General features: G+C 42.5%; 1 protein-coding gene across 1 annotated transcript in view; it reads left to right on the plus strand.

Moving 5' to 3' along the window:
• The first annotated feature begins 7,867 nt into the window (after positions 1-7,867).
• The window catches only part of Ankrd45 (ankyrin repeat domain 45), a 28,356-nt gene continuing 17,427 nt past the window's right edge, over positions 7,868-18,796 (plus strand). Inside the window, exons 1-3 of the mRNA XM_052201125.1 lie at positions 7,868-7,928; positions 14,886-15,226; positions 18,169-18,336. Coding sequence (XP_052057085.1) covers positions 14,902-15,226; positions 18,169-18,336 — 493 coding nt within the window. The 5' untranslated portion in view covers positions 7,868-7,928; positions 14,886-14,901. The remainder of the gene's footprint in view (positions 7,929-14,885; positions 15,227-18,168; positions 18,337-18,796) is intronic.

The raw sequence follows: 18,796 nt of genomic DNA on the forward strand, positions 1-18,796 counted from the left end.
TATATTAGCCTCCAGCTTGCATATCTAGTTTTCATTGTATCAGAAGGTTAGCAAACAGAGGCACAGTCCACTGGGGCACACTGATATGACTTCAATATGCTGTCCAAACTGCCCAGGAAGCTCTCCACATCAAGCACATGAAGTCTTAAGCACCACAGGATTTTATATGCTGTATACACAAGTGCTCATCTGTTCGTGAAGGCAGTGCAGGGACGGTGTGAACCTCCAGGTATGTTTAAAGCAGCACACATTACATGACCAGGCTCTGTATTTTTGGCCCAGGGCTTCAGAACTGGCCTTGGATATTCTTTCAAAAGATCCAGAATTCCTAAATTCATCACTCTGGGTGAATTTTTAAATGGTGGGTCTTTAAGGGAAATTAGACTTTTGTCTGGTTTGTTTTTTAAATTTAGCCTACTTCTAAGCCAAGGGACAGTGTATGGTACTGTCTTGGTAGCTGTTGGCCTCTCTTATGCTGTCTATTGGGATGCTAGCTGTGAACAAAGCATGTTGTTCCCAGGCTCTCTTGGAAAGCAGAAAGCCAAGGCAGCATATTATTTTGTCTTTAATTAGATAAACACCCAAATCCTTCATGCCATGGGTCTCTGAGAACTCCAGATAGAACTCCACAATGAAGATCTAATGACCCCCAAAGCGAAATCTCAAATAAGAATCTACCAGGTGTACACAGATCTCCTGAGAGATGGTCTCTTGATTGCTAGCATCAGATTAACCAAGAAAATTTCCTTCAATTGAATCTGTAGATAGTGCACTTATTTTACCAGTGTGGTGGTTTGAATATACTTGGCTCAGGGAGTGGCACTCTTAGGAGGTGTGGCCTTGTTAGAGGAAGTGTGTCACTGTGGGGATGGGCTTTGAGACCCTCCTTCTAGCTGCCTGGTGGGACAGTCTTCTCCTGTTGGCCTTTAGATCAAGATATAGAACCCTCAGCTCCTCCAGCACCATGCCTGCCTGGATGCTGCTGTGCTTCCTGCCATGATGACAATGGACTGAGCCTCAGAACCTGTAAGTTATCCACAATTAAATGCTGTCCTTTATAAGAATTGCCTTGGTCACAGTGTCTCTTCACAGAGATGGAAACCCTAACTAAGACAACCAGCAATAATCCAAATTTCACACCCAAGCCTCGAGGACTCTCAAGTGCATGGAAGATCCCTGTGCCACAAAATAATGGCAGTGGTCAGTGTTCAGTTTGTTTTAGCGACTCCCAGTTTGTTCCTGATGCTTGAGCTTTGTGCTCACGGGCTCCCAACTTACCCCGCCCCCAAATAGTCTCGGTGCCTCATCCATCTGTCTGTGTCCCTTTGCTCACGGGCCTCTCGGTCTTGGTTCTGATAAACTAAATGATTATAGCTATATTAGTATCTACTTATATCACCTATCAAATAGGCAAGCGTCTGGAATCTTGCTTTGCTGACATAACTGTGGGGGAAGGGCTGGTGTGTGTGTGTGTGTGTGTGTGTATATGGTAAAAAGGTTAAAATTTCTGTGGAGATAAACTTGACAACTTCCAGCAAAATTACATTTGCTTTCTTTTTGATCTCATAATTCAGTTACACCATGGAATTAGTTGCAGAAAGAAAAGAAAGGGTAAATGTGAAGAGAAGTAAGAATAAAAGGTTAGGCACACGGTTATTCACTGTAGGACTCTAAGAAATAGCAAAAATAGCAAACCTGAGCAGCCTCTCAATAGGGGACTGATTAAATAAACTGTGGGCTATCCCTATAATGGTCATGTACCATAAAATAAGAAATGAGAAAGATCTATTAATACTCTTCAGGTCTATTGTGAAGACAAAACACCCCCATGCTCAATTAACCTCATTTTGGAGCCTGGGGTGAGGGAGCCAATTGTGGTGGGAGCAAGTGACTCTTCTCACTGCCTGGCTGGCTTAGAAACAATCAGCAAGTCTGAGCAGGCAGCATGTCCCCTTCAGGAGTGTGACCCCACGACCTAATCATCCCCATTATAATTAGTGAACTCAGCCCCATAGCAGCATCTCCAAGCATCTAGCCCCATAGCAGCGTCTCCAAGCATCTAGCCCCATAGCAGCATCTCCAAGCATCTAGCTGCTCTATTAACAAGAGCCACCACTGAGCTTACCAGTGATTCTGGTACCACTCGCAACATGGTCATGCTATTTCGATAAAGGGACCACAATGCAGAATGTGGTTGTTTTGTTAGTCTTCTGCTTGCATGGTACACTAGCCCTAGTACACTTAATTCTTTGAGCCTTTAAATACTTTCTTCTACTTCTATAGCAACTCTGGCACCTACCTCTACCCCATTCACAAGCCATCACTTCCTCATACTTACAGAAGCAATCCTATTGACACATTTGCATTGTGGTTAGATCCCATCCCAAAAGAATGCCTCCAGAACAATTAAACTCTCTAATTCAATTTTATATTCTGTCCCTCTTAATTCAGCACCCCTGTAATGTATAATCTTCTAGATCTTTGGTTTCTCTGGGAAGCAATCTTATGAAATTAATTGTATCCCCACAACTCAAAAATTTCTCTGTTGAGATTTTTGGCTTTGAGTATCTTAGGTTAATGTTTGGAGGCAGGGCCTGACATAGTGTGACTGCTGTCCTGACTTGCAGAGGGATTCTCAACAAAGACATAGACATAGAGGTGTTATGTACACACTGGAACATGGCGGCCGTCTGGGCACCAGGATGGATTCTTCCCTTAGCGCTTCCAGCCTGCTAGCCCCTTTTTTTCCCTGCTACTTGATATTAATTCTTTGACTTTGGCTTGCTACATTTTTTTGTTTGTTTGCTTGTTTGCTTGTTTTGAGACAGGGTTTCTCTGTGTAGCCCTGGCTGTCCTGGAACTCACTTTGTAGACCAGGCTGGCCTCGAACTCAGAAATCCACCTGCCTCTGCCTCCCAAGTGCTGGGATTAAAGGCGTACGCCACCACCACCTGGCTACATTTTTTAATAAACTCACTTATTGAAAACTCTGGAGTTTATTTATTGGGGATAATTTTCTGTATGCAACAAGATATCACTAAATAGAATGTTATTTGAGGTCTGGTGTGCAGAGGATCCACTAGATATATGAGATTTTTCCAGTACCATTTCCCCCATCCCTGACTGTATAATTGGAAGAGACATACTTCCACATTTAGTGTGATCCTCACATTGGACCCTTGGACAGTGGGCTAAGAATGATCATAGTTGGGGCTGGAGAGATGGCGCAGCGGTTAAGAGCACTGACTGCTCTTCTGAAGGTCCTGAGTTCAAATCCCAGCAACCACATGGTGGCTCACAACCATCCATAAAGAGATCTGACACCCCCTCTGGTGTGTCTGAAGACAGCTACAGTGTACTTAGATATAATAATAAATAAAATCTTAAAAAAAAAAGAATGATCATAGTTGGGAAGGCCAAATGGAATTCCTTCCCATAGCACAGGAGTAAAACTAAGGCAATATTGCATACACCAGAGGGGAGAAATGATAGAAATTGGTGTCACTTAAAGACCCAATGGATACACAGGTTCTGTAGTCTCATCTCACCTGCTGGTTTTACTATTCAGACCTGAGAGTAGGCAAATGGATCCTGGAAGATATACATGTACTGTGCAAACTCATGCATACAGTAAGCTCTTACGGCAAAATGGTGTTCTATTATAGGATATTAGCACAACCTTAGAAACATGGCATGCAGCTATCATTAGAAAGCTATTTCCTCATTGGAGAAAGATCAGAACAGGTCACATTCTGATCTTTCACACAGTTTGAAATGGACAAACACCAATCTTTACAATCTTACCACATAAGACACAAATTATGATACAACATAATTTGAATAGATCTGAACCAGCTAGAAATTCCATAAAGTATCACACTGATCCATTCTGTTACTGCCATAGCACTATAAGGCCTCCAACAGTAAGATGTAGATGATATATTGGTGTGTTAATGAGAAGTATGCTTCAGAAGGTAAGTTAAACCTGTAGATATTCAGAGGACATCCCTACATCTATATAATTTTAGGGTTGGGCTCTCTGGAGCATGTTAAGACATCTCATTTATAGGACTGGGCAATTTTGAATCTTCCACAATGTCTGGTGTGTCTTTTCACCTAGGAAGTTGCTTCTATTGATTAGTAGGTGACTTAAAGGCTTAAAACTTTTTTTTTTTAGTTCAACACGGAACAGAAAGAGGGCTTTGTTGAGCTACCATTTGATCCAAGGCATCCTTCTGTATTGGAAACGCCAGTGTCGAGAGCTGCAGAGATGGCTTAATGGGTAAAGTGTGTGTGCATTGCCAGGACCTACTTTCAGATCCCTACTACCCACAGACAAAGCCAGGCATGGTGATGTTTACCTACAGTGTCCACACTGGGAGATAGAGAGAGGTGAATCTTGAAGGCCTGCCAGGCAGTAGTCTAGTCAGCCATTGATCTCTAGGTTCAGTGAGAGATGCTGTCTCAAGAAATAGTCGTGGCAACGACTTACAGAGATTTTGTCATCAAGTACTGGTAAGTCAGCTTGCTGTTCTGAGTTCTGAGCCCCAAAGCACATTTGTTATCCCCCCTTTATTCTAACCATGCTTTCCTTACCCCTCTGGGTCTTTCTTTGATGCTCCCCAACTTCCACCATGCAATAGTTTGCCAATCTGTTTGCTAACCTCCACTGCTGAAATTTCCAGCTTTTAAATTTTTCTAAAATAATAAAAATTTACTTTCTGTGTATGAGTGTTTTGCCTGTATGCATGTCTGTGTACCATGTGTGTGCAGTGCCTTTGAGGCCAGAGGAGGGTGTCAGATCACCTGGGACGGGAGTCGCAGGTGGGTGTGAGCTGCCTTGTGGGCATTGGGAATCAAACCAGGGACTTCTGAAGTCAGTGCTCTTAACTGCTGAGCCCTCGCTCCTTCCTTGAGTTTACTGGCTTTCTCAAACTCTAATTCAAAGAGCACGGCTTTCTTGTTCCTCTTCATCTCCCAGCAGCTTTCCTGTCCTTTTGTTTTTTTCTCGTAAACGCTAATAAAACTATCCTTGAGAAGAAAAAAAAGTAGAGTCGGGGCGTGGTGCAATGGAGGAAGACATCTTACACTAAGCTCTGGCCCACATCACATGCACACACATGCTAGTCATGATAAAGAGATTTCTGGGGAAATTTGTCATAGTCTAATGGGTAACAGAGACCCTTTTATTAATTAGCACATTATGTTAGATTGGGAGTATCTTTCTTGAACCAGCTCATGAGACTGGCTAAGTTGCCAAGAAAGGCAACTTAAGGGAAGAAAAAATATTTTGGTTTCTGGTCTTCAAGGTTCCTATGTTTGTCTTTTTCTGGACCTGAGCAAGGCAGGTTGTCATAGCAATGTTCTGAAAGAGGTTGTGCATCTACTAGCAATCAAGAAGCAGAGAGACAGACAGGAAGGGGCTATGAACAACATAAACCCTTCCAGGGCACCCCCTCCCAGTGACTTACTCCCTTCATCTGTTCCACTTCCTGTTTCACACACCTCCATTAATGACTTCAGATGAGGAGTCCACTGAGGGTCAGAGCCCCAACAATCAGTCATTTTTTACTGTTTTGTTCCACCAGCCTCAGACCAAGCCTTTAACCTTTGGATATTTTTTGGGTAACATTACATGGGAGTGAGTCTGCTGTACCTGGCCAGCCATCCTTGAGCCACGAATCTCCTTCATAATCCAGTTCTAACCCTATCTGCCTAAATGCACCACACAGTTGCTACTGACATGAGCTCCACCAGAGAGCAGGGTCCAGTTGCTTTATGTTTCTCAAATCTATTAGTTTCTTGTCTCCTATATAGTACTGGCATTCAGAGCATTAAAACAATCTTTGAGAAACTGGGGCTGGAGAGATTGCTCAGCATATACTGCATTGGAAGAAGATCTGAGTTGTGCCCCCAGCACCTATGCCAGGCTGTTCACAACTACCAATAACTCCAGCTCCAAGGGATCTGCTGCCCTCTTCTGGCCTCCGATGGTATCTACACTCATATGCACATACTCCACCCCTCACCCCCAGACACACAAATACACATAATTAAAAATAAAAATAAATCTTAAAAAAATGCTGCACATTGGCAATCCTAGGTGATCAAAGCAAGATCACTGCCCTTTTGATGCCTGGCTAAGTTTTCATAGTGAGTTCTAGGCATGGTTTGGGCCAGATAACAAAAGCCTATTTCAAAAACCAAAACCAGGGCTGACAAGGTGACACATCAGGTAAAAAGGGCACTGCAGAGCCTGATGACCTGAGTTTGACCCTTGTCACCAGCACGGTGGAGAGAACCTGTTCTGCAGGCTATCCTGTGACCGGCACATGCTGTGGCAGGAGGCTGCCCCCTGCTCCAATAAATGTGTAGAAAACAACTCGAAGCAAACAGCAAGAGTGAATAACTCTGGCTTTTACTTAGCTCCACTTAAAACTTTTAAGAAATATTTATGCTTGCAAATTCCTTGAAGCCTCTAAAAATTATTTAAAAAATAAAATTGCATATGATTATGTATTATGTCATCTTATATTCAGATATTAAAAACCAACAGAATGCCTTCAGAAAAAGACTACAGTGAAAGCAGAACATATTAAACTGATGTAGTCAAACCTAAGGAATATCTGGCTTCTCACCACCAACTTCTGTAGGAAACAGTCTTCAGTCTAGCAGATCTGCTATGTGGTGGCTATAGGAATAAGCCTGCAGCCCACAGAGCATCTGGCTCTCGTCTCTGTCTATAATGTCACATTCTAAAATTTTGGCCACAATACCTTTGTTGAATAAAAAAAATCTTCACATTTAAAAATTAAGATTTCAGCCAGGTGGTGGTGGTACATGCCTTTAATCTCAGCACGTGAGAGACAGATGGATTTCTGTGAGTTTGAGGCCAGCGTGGTCTATAGAGAAAGTTCCAGGACAGTCAAGGCTATACAGACTGCCTTAAAGAACAAACCAAAAAGAAATTTGAGATTTCATCTTTTTTACATTATAGAACTTCAGCTTGATAGTGGTTGATATTTAACTTGGGCCTTAAGTCATGCATTCATTTTGATTTATTTAATGTATATGAGTAGATTATAGCTGTCTCCAGACACACCAGAAGAGGGCATCAGATCCCATTACAGATGGTTGTGAGCCACCGTGTGGTGGCTGGGGATTGAACCCAGGACCTCTGAAGAGCAGTCAGTGCTCTTAATCGCTGAGCCACCTCTCCAGCCCTCATTTTCATTTTCATTTTCATTTTCATATTGTTTTGTTTGCTTTTGAGACAGGCTATCACTGTGTAGCCCTGGTTAGAGCCTCAAACTCACAAAAAATCTGTCTTTGCCTTTGCTCCTCCATTCCCCCTCCCCCGGTGCTGGAATTAAAGTTCTGTGCTACTATGCCCTGAAAACATTTATTTTTGTTTTTAAAGATATGATTGAGTTCATTGAGTATCATGCCTTTTATTTACTAAGTTCCTTTTTCCTCTACCTAGTTGGCATTTGTGAATCATCAGGAACAGTCTAGGTGACAGTAAGTTTGACTATATGAGTTCCCCTAAATAACTAGAAAGTTAAGTAAGGTATTTGGTCGCATTTTTTTTATATATAGAATTCACCCTCATATTTTCAACACACAAAAAAATTCATTTAAAGGCAAAAGGGGAGTCCATTAAGGAACCTGCACAGTGCATTTTTCTTTAAAGTTTTAAAGTAGTTAAATTCAGGCCTATTTCAGAAATTTTTACAAAATGAAGCACTTTCAAACTATCATCAGACATTGATTTTCGTTACTCCAAGAATTCCTCTAGCTTTTCCACTCTAACAGTGCCTTGACATCCCTGACCTTCCCGCCCAGTCAGAACCTGGGCGCTGGGTGAGGCGCGGCTGCGCGAAGTGCGCCGTCGCCATGGTAACCGCGGAAGCCCGGGCCCGGGTGAGGTGAGTAGGTGTCCTGGAGCTGAGGTCCTGGGTGGGCGATGGGGGTGATGGGGCAGAATAAACCCGCATCATCCCTATGGGATGCTGGCGGCAGGGGCTGCCGTGCTGTGTGTCATCCGCGGTATCCATAGCCTTTGTGTGTCCGGTGGGCTTTGTGTACCCTACCCCAGCTTCGATCATCCCGCCGCCGCAGCTCAAGGGCTGGCAGAAGGTCGAGGGCGATTCCAGCGGAAGGGAGAACTCTCAGGCCCCTCGGGGAAGCGCTGTGACCCGGTTAGCACGGACCCGGTTCCACGTGACCCAGTCAGCACGGAAACGCTGGCACTCGGTGTGAGGGTCGCCAGGCCCTCTCTCTGCGGCGTTGAATCCTGGGTGCTTAAAGCTGACCTTGCCTAGTGAGGATCCGGCCCCTCGGTGAACTGGAACTTAGAAATTCTTAAGAACCATTTATTATCCTTTTTTTTTTTTTTTTTTAATTTTCTTTTTGAAGAAAGAATTCAACTGGCTAAAAGAGCCTTTGGGGTCGACTCCTCTACAACTGCGGGAAGCTTCATCTACGTCATTGCTCCTTGTTTATAGGATTCCGGTATCAACACCATTAAGTCTCCTATCCTGTTACTGAAGTATCACCCCTCTAGGAAAGCCCTTCTGGGACCTTCTACTCCCTGTTTGCTGTCGCTTCCCTTCCCTCCATAGCCTTTGCATCCTTTATCTCTGTGGTTGGGGATTAGACTGTGGGTTGGCAACAGGCATGTGTGATTTTCTATTTTTGGTACTTTGCAGCCTCTAAATGTTCTGTTGTGTAGTTGGGAAGTTTTCCGTAACCATTTAGTAAATCAGAACAGGTTATATCCTCATTTCAGAAAATTAAATTAAATAAAGAGAATTAATTCACGGACATTCTGCTTTTGTAGGTCCAGGCCCCTCCCCCTCACTATGCTTGTGCAGGCCCTGAAACTTATGCTTCGTATTATTATGTACTTGGGCATAGAAAACAATTTGTTTTGTGTCAAGAACAGAATTGGAAAGCTATGACCTGGGGGTGACTAACCAGCTCTCCATTTTACAAATATTCTAGCCACAGGCATGCTGTGTGACGCCCGCGTACTCCCCTACTACTGAGGGAGTAATCTTGTGGTTAACAGTAGGCCCCCACAAGCCTACAGGTGTGCCATTTGGCGTGTGCTGTTTTCCTGAGGCCTTCATTGGTCTTAGCCTCTGCAGTCCTGTGTCAGCATCTTCTCCTTCTCCCTGCTATTTTTTTGTCCCTCTCCTCTTTCCTTCTCTGTTGTTCCCTAATTCTTCATCAAGTTGGTTACCACATCGCAATCTAAAAAAGCCTCATTTCCTTTCTTCGTTTCTTGCCCATATCCATAAGCACCATGACTGGAGGCAACCTTGTGCTAGAAGAGACCTCAGGAGGCACAGGCTTCGGCGAGGGGATAATTACAGCCCTAGCTCTCGCTAGTCTGAACCTTTGCAATACTGGTACAGTCGGCTTCTCTGATTTGCCGAACACGTATCGAGGCTTGCTGGATCAATTATATGGAAGCCATCCAGTTCTAGCTTATTCCTCATTGCCGGCACATTGGACCCCCCCTCCCCCACCCGAGCCTTGGGAACAGTCTGGCTCTGTGTCTCTTTCCTGCCATGCCTCTCCCTCCTCTTCCTCTTCCTTTCCTCCCTCCTCTTGTTTCTCCCCTTTCTCTTCCTCCTCCTTGTCCTCTTCTTCCTCCATCTTCTTTTTGAGACATAATAAAGAGGGTTAAGTCAGTGACATCCTGCCTTCCCAGGTCCAGTCTCATCTCCCATCTCTGGGCCTGCATAGCTTGTGAAACTTGTGCTTTATTTTATTATGTATATGGGCAAAGAAAACATAATTTGTTTTGTCTCAAGACCGGAAAGCTCGGTCTGTGGGTCTTTATCTGTTTGCAAATATTTTATTTGCAAAAGTAAAGTCCTGTTGTCTAACCCAGATTAGCCTTGATTTGGCGATCCTCATGTCCACCCTCTGAAGCCCAGTGATTACAGGTGTGGTCCACCAAGCTTGCTGTCTCCTGACTTTAAAAAAATGCATTTCTTAGTTACTTTTCTATTACTATGCTAAGTCAACCATGACCGAGGCAACTAATAGAAGAAAGAACTTATTTGGAGCTTACAGTTTCAGAGTCCATGGCTACCATGGCAGGGAGCATTGCAGCAGGGAGCATTGCAGCAGGGAGCATTGCAGCAGGGAGCATTGCAGCAGGAACATTGCAGCAGGGAGCATTGCAGCAGGGAGCATTGCAGCAGGGAGCATTGCAGCAGGGAGCATTGCAGCAGGGAGCATTGCAGCAGGGAGCATTGCAGCAGGAACATTGCAGCAGGGAGCATTGCAGCAGGGAACATTGCAGCAGGCAGGAAGGCAGGCAGGACTCAGAGCAGTAGCTGACATCTCACATTTTGAGAAACAAACATGAAGCAGAGAGAGCTAATTGGGAGTGTCATGGGTTTTTGAACCCTCAAGCCCCAGTGACCCACCTCCTCCAATAAGGCCACACTTCTTCTTGATCCTTCCCAAACAGTACCACCAAGTATTCAAATACATGAGCCGGTGGGGGACATTCTCAATCAAACTTCTACTGAGTGTAACTACAGCTACTTGCAGGCTTAGAAAGTCACTTAAATTTGTTTTTAACTTGACAAAGATATTCCCCCATCTCTATGTGCCATTGAATTTGCCTTTTTAACAAAATATTGCTGAGTCATACACATTGTTGTAGTTTTAGTTATTTAATGCTAAGTAACAAATTAGCCAAGCTTGGTATATTTCAAACTACATAGTAATTATTTCATAGTTTCTGAGTGTCAGGAATCTGAGTACAGCTTAACTGGATCCTCTACTTAAATGTCTCTCAGGGTGCTGCAGGCCAGGAAAGGCTCACCTAAGAGAGGGCTGCTTTCAGGGTCATTAATGTTTTTGACAGACTTAAAGGCCCCTCATAGACTGCTGGGATGAGGTCCTCTTCTCTTGACAGTTGTTGCCACAGTTTGCCCTCATTGTCTTGAAACATGGCTCTCTCTCCACTGCATGAGGAGAGCCAGGATGAAAAGATGGTCCACAGTCTGTTGAGGTCCAATTATGGAAGCATCATACCATTAGCATAGCACTAGCATAGCATTAGCATAGCATTAGCATAGCATTAGCATACCTTTCTCTCTACTGTGACTTCATTAGAAGCAAGTCACTAAGTGGGGCCCATGCTAAAGATGGTGGAATTAACAAAGGCGTGGGCATCTGGAGGCAAGGTGGGGTGTTGTGAGTCAGAGCAGAAGCATCATGTCACGTGGTATACCGACGTAATTCATTCCATTTAACCGTCATCTATAGTTTTTATTTCTTTTAAAAATAGTTGTTTTGTTTATATGTGTATTTGTGAGTGTGCATGAGATTATATATACCAGGTGCATGCAGGAGCCCAAGGCAGCCAGAATGTTTTAGATTCTGAGAACTGGAATTATAGGTAGTTGTGAGCTGCCATGTGGGTGCTGGGAAGGAAACCTGGGGCCTCTGCAATCACAGTGAGCACTCCTTACGTCTGAGTCATCTCTTCTGTCCCCGAGCATGGCTTTTTCCTTAAGGATTTTGCTGTTGTGAGTACCCTGTGATGTCATAACATTTGGTGTGTGTGTGTGGGGGGGGCAGGGACTACAGTGCTCCTCCCATAGTCCTCCTAAATTTCCTATTTGATATGTAGTCCATTAGAGTGAGCACTGGTAAGACTTCCTTAATTGACTGTAATTAATTTTGTCCTTTTTAAAATCCCATAGACATTTTATGTTAAAGTACTCACCACATGTCATTTTTTATTATATATATATTTTGTTTACCTCATATTTTCTCCTATGGAGTATATTGTTGAGGGCAGGAGATAGAGTTGCTAGTTTTAAGTTAGGTACAGTAGCTCCCACCTGTAATCCCAGCACTAGAGGTGTGGAGGCAGGAGGATCACTACAAATTCAAGGCCAGGATGGTCTACACAGCAAGTTTCATTCCAGCCAGGGCTACCTAGAAAGATTCATTCTCAAAACAAAAACAAAACATTTGTAATTTAGATATACATTTAAATAAGACACCAATATTCTTTAACAAATAATAAGTGAATAAATTGAGTGGATTCTGTTTAAAAATTAGGGTACGATTTTAAAGTCTTCATAATTTAGTGCCAATGATCTAACTATATTTTTTAATTCTCCCCAACAAGAATCATCTTTAAGCAGATAAATTCTTTTGATTCTTTCCTAATGAATTTAATTCATGTTGATCTCTTGTCTGTCTCTATTGAGTGTACTATTCATATTATATATTTAGTATTTTATCATATACTGAGGCCATGTGTTTACTCACTGTAGATTATATTGATTGAATAGCTAAAGTAGCTTATTTTATGACTATAATTGTTTTCAAGGACATACTTTTATTTTGTTCATATTGTCAGTGTTTGTACTGAAGATAAATGACCTGGTATGGTGGCCATACCTTTAATCCTAGCACTTGGGAAACGGGCAGGTGAATCTCAGTGAGGTCAGGGGCAGAAGCAGGTGGATCTTGATGAGCTCAAAGCCAGTTGACTTATACAGCAAGTCAAGTCAGCCAGAACATAGTGAGGCCCATCTCAAAATTAACCAGTGTCAGGAGCCATCTGGGATAGGCTAAGGACACCAGGTGGCCTTCCTGGAGGTGGCCCGCCAGTTTTTGCATGGTTGTAATGGGTAAGCTCTATGACGTAAGGTCCCAAAGATACTTCCTCTCAGGATTGCTTCTTGCAGCTCATATGCCTTTCCTGTCATTATTAATATAGCAAGCAATCCCTGGGCATTAGCCCACCCTATTGCACAGGTTTCCTGCAAATCAACATAAAGATGAACTTTCATGAATTAATGCTTTTAGATGAGTTAGTGATTTTTATAGAATTCCTGATTTGATTCAAATAATCTTAGGAAGAAAATTTTAAGAAATGGTTTTAAGTTGTTTTACTAGAAAGAACCACTAGAGTTAGAATCAAGAATAGAATGTGTCCTCTCCTCTTAATAGTAAACAAAGGCTGCTTAATAAGATATACAATGAGCTTTTATAACTGCACTAGTGCCACGGACTGACCCAGTGGGGAACACACGACCGTGGGGGAACAGGACTTTGGTAGTCAGGACAGCACACGTTCGGCAGTGACAAACAGAAACAAGCACAGAGGTGGTTTGAATCTGAATGTATTTTTTAGCTCTCACGCAAGGATTTTTATACACGTAGGATTGGTATTACAACTTCAAAAGATGTATCCGGTGAAGCAGACACAAAGAACAATTATCATAATCACTTGGCACAAGGAAATACAAAATCAGTCAGGTATAATATTTCCCATGTAATGGATTTAGAGAATCAATTACAGATAATGTCAACTTTCCTGATCAGAATACATTATATAAAATCACCTGTAGTCAATAGCAAACTTTCAAAAGGAGTTCAAAGTCCTCAAGAACACTTGGTTGTGGCCCCTAGGTCCTGATCAAGCTAATGAATTTCCATGAGTAATCCTTATCTAACATCTAGCTTCTGTTTTGTTACACTTCTCGAAATTCACTTTAAAACTATACTTAAACAATGCTTTCCATACCACAGTGTCAGAGCCGCCCTCATCTACACGCACACAGCCATACAAATTCATATGTTGTTGGGAGGTTATTTTATCAACGTATTATATTATAATTATGTAAATGTTATGAAGCAAAGCGTTAACGTTCTTAGAAAAGTTGATGGCCAGTAACTCCACTTCAAAGAACAGACGGACTCTTATCCAGCTTTCTCGCTTGGAATCTCTTGGCCCAGGCTATCAGGATCACCTTGTAAAAGAGGGAGAGGGGAAATCAAAGCAAACAAACCGCCATGAGAACCACAGCTCAGAATTGTCCTCTGGCTAGAGAGGTCCACAATGGGCCCCAGGGGACCTCCTCCCTTTGGAGTCTAACGCCTCAGTCTGTGGAACTTGTCACACAGAATCTACTGGAGTTGGTGTGGCACACTAGAAGGAAAATAGGCTTGAAACAAATGTGTTCAAGGAAAAACATTCAGGTCCAAGGATAGAGCCACTGGTGTCCACTATAAGACAAGGCCATGAGAAACTGTTGCTTTGAACTTACAAAGAGCATACAGGATGAAAGACTGCTTTGAACTTATTATCAACACTGATTTGTACTCCCATTTTGTGTAATATTTTATCTATGAGCTAATTTTATAAAGAACTTTTGTCTAAGAAGGTAAAAAAAGCCAGAGGGAAGAAATAAAGATGGTGTGATATGGTATGGTGTGATGGCTTAGGAGGCTCCGCCCCATCCATCCTTCCATCCATCCATCCATCCAAATGTATATATGTATATGTATGTTTGTTTATATATATGTATCTGTATATGTATATATGTATATATATATGTGTATGTATGCATGAATACTTGTGGAGTTGAGACAGTCAGGCTCGGTCAGAGCATGGTTGTATGAATATATGTCTGTGCAAATTTGCCTGGGTAAAGGATCTGAATTCTTTTTCTTTCCTTCCTCTCTGGTTCACAAAGAGTTAACCAGCCCAGCCAGTGAAAGGCTTTTGGCTGCCTAGCCAGAAAAGGGAGCATTAACAATAAATCCTTTTCCTATCCCCCTCCCCATTAAGCAAAAGTTGATAATTCCTCTGAAGCCATAAGCATCTGGCCCCAGTATAACTAAGAATCAAAGAGATTAATTATTAATACTAAGCAAGATTTACACAAAAACAAATACAAAAACAAACCCAAGTTTCCCCAACCCCCCAGTAGACTCTGCCCAACTGGTTACCTTCCTTAGAGGACCCAGCCCAGGGCAGGCTCCCAGCAAACAAGTAAACAAATAACCACTAATATGTTTGAATTACCTTTTTTTTCCTTTGATGTTAGGTATTTATAGGAGTTAATGGAGCCAGAAGAAACTCTAGAATCAGAGAGTTCAGAAAAGTCACTATTTTCCTCACAGCAAGAATATGAAGAATCCCAAGAAGCAGAAGAAGCGGGCGCTGAGAACCCCCTTGTGCAGCCTGCTCTCACGGGGGATGTAGAAGGTTTGCAGAAGATTTTTGAGGATCCTGAGCATCCTCACCATGAGCACGCTGTGCAGCTGCTTTTGGAAGAAGACATTGTTGGGAGAAATCTGTTGTATGCAGCTTGCATGGCCGGCAAAGGTGACGTAATTAAAGCCTTGGCAAAGTACGGGGTGAATCTGAATGAGAAGACCGCCAGAGGTACCTCATCTTCCTTAGTATTACTTGTGGCCACCTACAGATGCTCTGCACTGTCTTTATGATCGGATAACGTTGCTTGCTTTATACTTTACACCACCTTTTCAAAAAATTTTCAAAAATTTTCAAAAAATTAAAACAAACAGTTAAACTCATTTTCATCAAGGCCAAACTTATCAATCAGCTGTGTTTATGCCAGGACTGATAGTGGCTATGTTAGAAAAGACGAGTGTAACTCCATGTACTGAGAGTTAAGCAAGCAGGGCTTGGGATGGAGCTCAGTTGGTACAGCTTGTGCAAGGCCCTGGGTTTGAGGCCCAGAGCTGCATGAGGCAGGTATGGTGCTGCATGCCGATAATTACAGTCCAAAGGAGGGAAAGGCAAGGGGATCAGAAGTTCAAGGTCATCGGCCCTGCTACTTACGGATTTGGGGCCAGCCTGGACTATATAAGAACTTGTCAAAAAAAATTTAAGCAAGCAAAATGTGAACATGTTAATACATGTAGAAAGGTCATTTGAAAGAAATTCATGATGTAAATTTTTAGGGGGATGGGAATAGAATAAATCTTCTAAAAGGCTATCAGAAATGATAGGCTTTAAAATTACTGAGTGGCTTTCAGTCAACATTTTATTTTTGAAACTTATTTTTTTATTTAGAGACAAGATCTATGTAGCTCTGGCTGTCCTGAAACTCATGATACAGATCATATCACTTTGGATTCATTATTAACATTTCATTATCCCTTCTGGTCACAATGGTTTACAAGTTGGTCTCAGGCATGCCCAGGGCTGTGGCACTGTGGTGGGTAGGAAGCTAAGAGGGTTCTGGAGCGAGTAGAGATATATTGTGTCTTTTGTTTCCTAGCTCAGTCAGAGATTAGCACATGGGTCTTTCTTTTCTTCATAAATTCTTACAGAAACCTATCCAGGTTTTAATCTTACTTTGGCTACATACAACTAGTGAGATCTTGGGAAAGGTATGGACTCACTGACCTTAACTTTCTATTATATACTGTAATGAGGCTAGTAATACCTCCTCCAATAATAGTATTGCAATAATACTATTACAATAATAGTATTGCAATAATAGTATTCAATAATAGTATTTCAATAATTAAATGAAGGACACACAAAGTCCTGGTATAATAGTTTCAGCACAGTAATTATTGCTCAGTTCTTTTTGTCCCTCTGGATGTTTAAGGGAGCCATAAATACCTATAATTCTTAGGGGTACATGTAGTGAATTATAGTTTATATTGATTCAGCATCTCTTGAAATTTCTTATACCAAAAGCATGGCTCAGTGGCTCAGCCACCCTTCATACCAAATCTACACCACATCCAAATGGCCCAGGCTTGTGGTCACAGATAAGAATTTAGCAGTATCTTCTCTGCCAGCAGCAGTTGTGTGTGTGTGTGTGTGTGTGTGTGTGTGCTTGCATGTTTGTGTGCATGTGTGCACACGAGTGAGTGAGAGTGCATGTGTTTTCTCACTGTTTTTTGGGCCATTTGAGAATTTGCCACAATCCTAAAGTTACAATCTATTTTCTTGTATGTGCCACTGGTTGCCACACTTCTCCTTTGAGTGACCTGGGAACAAATGACTGACTCATTTAAAATTCAGTGAGTTTACTAGGTAGAACACGGAGTGCCTGGTTCCCTCAGCCAGGATCTTGAAGTTTATTCACTTCCCTGTTAATGTACAGGTGTCTTGAATCTGTAACTTCTAGTTGACAAACCAGAGCCTACCTAAAGCCAGTGTTTTCCTGGAATCATTGAGAAAGCAATGTTGGGTTCTTAAGACAAGGGTGGGCCAGGTAGACACTGGCTATGAGTCGGATAAGAGCCCCCAGGTCACCCCCATGTGCATGTTCCCTATGTGAGGGACTTGTGAAAGGCACACAATGAGCCCCACTCCCAAGGTCTTCTGGGAAGGGCTACTAGGATCTGTGCTGTTGGAACCCCATTTTAGACAATTTTTAATTGCTCTCTTGAACCCAGGACCTTGTATGTGTTAGGCAAGAGCCTTGCCGTGGAGCTGTGCCCGCAGCCCTGGCTCCCCAATTCAACTGAGGCCTCTCCAAACAATAAAACTATGATCTCTGATTTTTATAAAACTCAGTGTGAAAAACTCTTGACAATGCATCCCATGTTTCCACCTCTACAGTTACATCTCAGGAAGTCTAAGAAATGACTTTCTAATGTGGTAAGTCATACTTCAGCTTTAATTAAAAAAAATAATTTCCAAACCAAATCATCCACAGCTATAGTGATTTTGATTATTGTGTTAACAATAAAGGTAGGGTAATTAAGAGTTTGATGAAAATTCCTTAAATCATAGGCTGATTGTTCCGAAGTGCAGGTTGTCGTCATTCTTAGCAGATGTGGAGGGAGGGGCTCAGGAGTCAGGCTGCCCGTGTTGGTATCTTGCATCCATCATTACTGGCTGTGTTCCTTGAGTCAAGTTTCTTAACATCTCTGAGTTTTAGTTTCCTTGTCTGTAAGATGAGGATTATAATAATTCTGATGCTATAAGGTTTGCAAAATTCAATGAGTTTACTAGGTAGAACACTGAGTGCCTGGTTCTTATCATTCAGTACTCCATCGTGTTTATGGTCGGCTACATAAAATAGTCTGGAATAGCACACAGATATACCTTACGATGAAGTGATGACCCCCGGGGACTGTTGGTGGAAGCATACATTTAACATAGCTAGCCTGCTCATCATAGCTTAGCAACACTGTACCCCAGAGAGCGGTCTATCCCTGTGGTGATGTGGGTGCCTGGGAGCGGCTGCCCACTGTTGCTGTTCAGTGTCATGACACACATGGAACACGGATTACTAGCCTTGGGAAAGACTGAGCATCAAAGTTTCAAGTGCCTTTTAACACTCCGGTCAAGCCGTCCCAAGTCTGTCTGACCCGGCCATTGTCGCTCTTTGTCAGGGTACACACTCTTACACTGTGCTGCAGCTTGGGGCCGTCTGGAGACTTTGAAGGCTCTGGTGGAGCTGGACGTCGATATAGAGGCTGTGAACTTCCGGGGAGAGAAAGCTCGGGATGTGGCTGCTCGCTATTCTCAGATTGACTGTGTTCATTTTCTGGACTGGGCAGGTAAGGAGCACATGTGGTATGAAGATAACTGAGGTCATGGAATGGTATGAGTGACATTTCCGCCTTCCAGCTAGATGTGTTTTCTATATCATCTATATAGAAGGCAATAGTATATAAAGATTGCCTTCATGTGTTTTCATTTCTTTTACTTTGCTATTGACCATAAAGCATTGCTTTTAATTGTAATTCTCTCTCTCCCTCCCTCCCTCTCTCTCCCTCCTTCCCCTCCCCCTTCTCTCTGTGTATGTATGTGTGTGTGTGTGTGTGTGTGTATCTTGTTGACTTACCAATTTCTAACAATTTAAGCAACAAATTTCCATGGGACTCTGCATATGTGTTCAAGGCTGTTTTCTGAGAGACCCAAGCAAACTACACTAATCCTTACATGTTTAAATATTAGCACATTTCAGTAATATATTTGACCCCCAGAAAGAAAATTTGATATTAAAAATTAAAAATA

The sequence above is a fragment of the Apodemus sylvaticus genome, chromosome 12 (assembly GCF_947179515.1).
Source record: "Apodemus sylvaticus chromosome 12, mApoSyl1.1, whole genome shotgun sequence".
NCBI classification, from domain to species: Eukaryota; Metazoa; Chordata; class Mammalia; order Rodentia; family Muridae; genus Apodemus; species Apodemus sylvaticus.